This window comes from Parasteatoda tepidariorum, chromosome 4 (assembly GCF_043381705.1).
Source record: "Parasteatoda tepidariorum isolate YZ-2023 chromosome 4, CAS_Ptep_4.0, whole genome shotgun sequence".
NCBI lineage: Eukaryota > Metazoa > Arthropoda > Arachnida > Araneae > Theridiidae > Parasteatoda > Parasteatoda tepidariorum.
The window spans coordinates 65,195,079-65,199,098 of record NC_092207.1 but is presented as its reverse complement, the minus strand read 5'-3'; the positions used below and the strand labels follow the sequence as shown (position 1 = coordinate 65,199,098).

Below are 4,020 nucleotides of genomic sequence, written 5' to 3'. Positions count from 1 at the left end.
CAAATCAAGAACCAACAACAAAAGGTAAACAAAAGTTGCAGTAACCCGAAAGTGACATTATTGAATCTATCATTGAAGTATAAAATGACTACCAGAAATGGAATTTTTTCTCTCGCTTAAGTTAGTCTTTTTCTAGTAACTCTTCCATTTAAAAAAAAATGGTGTTGTAAACAATAAATCAATTTAAAAATTTCAAAAATATATAAATAAATCAATATTGTCTTACGTTTTGGACATTTTTTTGGGCATATACATTCACCCCTATCATTTCTAACTAATCCCTTTCGACAGAAACAACCTTTGACGCACTGCTTAGTGCAGACTTGATCTTTTCCTAAGTTGTCACAAGTTTCGGGACATGCGGAGCCGCATTCATTATAAACTTCGTGTTTACCGCAAGTATTTGATTTAGCTAAAAAAATGAGAAAATTAATATATCAAGAAATAGAAAAATTACATTTCTTAGAAACTAATAAAAATTACATAATAAAGCTAAATATAATCTAAGTTTCAATTTTCTGAACATTAATACAGAAATATTTCTTTAAATCTAAGCACAATCACAGATTTAAATAACATAGAAAATGTTTTCAACTATAATCTTACATTTAAACATGGCATATTAAATATAAATTTTTTTTCGCACTTCGTGTACACAAATCGTTGCAAAATAAGAGCATTGTAGAAGTAAAGATCCGAAATTCCATTCAATTTTCGAAAATGAAACATATCTTTTAAACAGTTTGAAATTTTAAATATTTAATTCAACATTTATCATTGCTTTTCGATAGCTTATTTTTCCTTAAAAATATTCAGAACTTTCAAAATAAAAACAACGTAGTCATATTTGATTATGTGTTTTTCTGTTATGATTTTTAGTATATTATTTTTCTATTATGTTATGTTTTTTATTATATTAAATTTTTATTATATCATGATTTTTATTATGTTATATATGTTCTGTGTTATTTTTTAATGTTTCAGATTCGACCCAGAAAGCTTATCATAATTGTAAATAACATTTTACATATGCTTGCCTCTTACAACTGACACATACATTATTTTATCTTCGTTGCCACTAGCAAAAAAAAAGCGAATTTAACTTTTTTCCGAGATTATATAGAAATTAACTTCAATAAAACTAAGATTCACACATAAGATTCGAGTACACAAAGACAATTACCTCACACACTACAATAAAAATAAGATTCTACAAAAAAAAAAAAATTAAGTTTGAAAAGTTTAAAACTGTCTTACGTTTTGGACATTTTTTTGGGTGTACACATTTACCCTTCTCATTTCTAACTAATCCTTTTCGACAGAAACAACCTTCGACACACTGTGCAGTGCAGACTTGATCTTTTCCTAAGTTGGCACAAGTTTTGGGACATGCAGAACCGCATTCAGTATAAACTTCGTGTTTACCACAAGTCTTAGATGGTGCTGAAAAAACAAGTTTAGAGAAATAATATAACAAAAAAAAAGAAATAATATATTTTTTGCAGAAATATTCTCCTAAGCCTAAACACACTTACAGATTTAAATAAAATTCAAAGGATTTCGAAATTCAGCATTTAAACATAGCGAATCAAATATAAATTAATTTTCCAAATTAGTAGCCATTAAAAGTTACAAACTAAGCTGTTTGTTGAAAACATTTCCGACATTCTATTCAATGGTTAGAAATTAAGCAGATGTTTTAAACAATTTGAAATTTTTAAATATTTAGTTCAACATTTATAGTTATTTTCCGAAAGCTTAGTTTTTCGTGAAAAATATATAGAATTTTCAAATAAAAAAACAAATATATTCATATTTGATTATGTGTTTTTTTAAGTTACGATTCTTATTATGTTAAGTTTTTTTATTAAGTTATGTTTTTTATTATGTTACGTTTTTTATTATGTTATATTTCCATGTGTTTATTTTCTGAAGTTTCAGTTTAGTTCCAGAAAGCTTATCACACTTGTTAATAATATCTTACAGATATTTGCCTTGAAACTGACAAACATATTATTTTTCTTTTTTGCCGCCTGCAAAGAAATGAATTACACCTTTTTCCGAGATTATAATGAAACTAACTATAATAAAAATAAGTTTCACTTGTAGCGTATCCATCACTACAAAATTACAACTACAATTCACTAGTATATAAGACATGTTAACTCGACTCTATGTCGGGGTACCTTTTCATAGATGACGGTTGACATGGTCGAATACTCCTCATCCCCACATTGGTGACCTTCGGACGTGATGTGAACACGCCTACCTTGGCAAAAACGCCCACTTTGATCTGGATACGCCTACATCGGCAGTAACGTCTACTTCGTTGGATGGTCCACATTGAACAGTTGACTTGCTACTTGTGACTGCATCATTATCCACCTCCTCACGCAGTTGCTACTCAGTCTCATCTCGATCACACACAACGTTGGCTTGCATACACTCGACTGCTAACGGCAACACAGGAGCGACTACAACCGTGAAGTTAATACACCTCTCACATTCAGCACTCAAAAAAATACGGTGATCTTAATACAGCTCTCCCGGCTTCGCACAAAACAGCAATGAATCAACTAGTGGCATCCATTCATCGAATTCTATCATAGCTATAATTCTAGTGGGAGAGTACTGTAGCGTATCTATCACTACAAAATTACAACTACAATTCACTAGTATATAAGACATGTTAACTCGACTCTATGTCGGGGTACCTTTTCATAGATGACGGTTGACATGGTCGAATGCTCCTCATCCCCACGCACTCATAATATTCGAGTACACCATATTAATTAATTCGAAAACTGCAATAAAAATTAGATTCTACAATAAATTATGTATTAAATTTTAAACCTTTAAAACTGTCTTACGTTTTGGACATTTTTCTGGATGTACACATTCACCCTTGTCATTTCTAACTAATCCTTCTTCACAAAAACAACCCTTGACACATCGGAAAGAGCAAACTTGACCTTTTCCTAAGTTAGCACAAGTTTTGGGACATGCGGAGCCGCAATAATCGTAAACTTCGTGTTTACCACAAGATGGTGCTGAGAAAACAAGTTTAGAGAATCAATGTGACATTAAATAAATAATATATTATTTTAGAGGATATCAAAAAGGACAAAATGAAGCTAAATGCAATTTTCTGCTTTTTTATGCAGAAATATTTTCCAAATTATAAATAGAATCACGGATTTAAATAACTGGAAAATAATTTTCAGATATAAATTTTAAGCATGGCACATCAAAAAGGAATTAATTTTCTATAATTAAATTCCATTGAAAGTTACAAAATAAGATGTTTGTTAAAAGAGTAAAAGTACAATCAATTTGCTTAATTTAATGTTGGGACACTAAACATATTTTTTTTTAAAGTAGAAATTTATAAATATGCTCTAAGTTCTTAAGGTTTGTATACTCCCACAGTCCCACAATAATGCACATATCAACATTGTCTCCGACACACGCAAGTCAAATGTGGCGTCGATTCTACGTTTTCCCACTTGCCTGGATTCGAAAACAGTTTTTTTTTTACTACGATTAATCTTATGTGATGTAATTTCATAATTATTTCATATGAACCAAGACGCGGTACAGGTATTTATTTTTAGTAAAAAAAGTTAATCAATGACAACAAAACTACTTTATGAGTTATTAAAAAAATTTTTTCGTTATCCTATCTCTTCTTTTCAACAAAGTATGCAAAACTTGAAGCAAAACGAAAAACAGATTTATTATTATTTTTTTTAATTTTATATATTTATTTTTTTAAGTTTGAAGATATATCCATGAGGTTTATCACAATTGCTATGAATATCCAGCACATTTTCGCCACTTACCACTAACACGTGTTTACATTATTTCTGTGTCCATAAGCATGCAGCAAATTCAACCTTTTTTCAGTGCTTAGATAGAAATAGTTTACTTTTACAGTCTAAGGCAGCTACCCAGGCTGTTGTCATAAACCGTGATTCAGGTACTTGAACCAAGACTGTTTCAGAAATTAGAGATAATTTG

General features: G+C 30.0%; 2 protein-coding genes across 2 annotated transcripts in view; one reads left to right on the top strand and one right to left on the bottom strand.

Moving 5' to 3' along the window:
* The window catches only part of LOC122272532 (tenascin-like), a gene marked incomplete at its 5' end in the record, with an annotated part of 6,062 nt that extends 3,012 nt beyond the window's left edge, over positions 1-3,050 (bottom strand). The window contains 3 exon segments of the mRNA XM_043056327.2: positions 227-412; positions 1,258-1,443; positions 2,871-3,050. Of these exon segments, the coding sequence (XP_042912261.2) occupies positions 227-412; positions 1,258-1,443; positions 2,871-3,050 (552 nt within the window).
* LOC107452389 (zonadhesin-like) overlaps positions 1-4,020 on the top strand; it is a 547,551-nt gene that overhangs the window by 529,151 nt on the left and 14,380 nt on the right. The window lies entirely within an intron of this gene.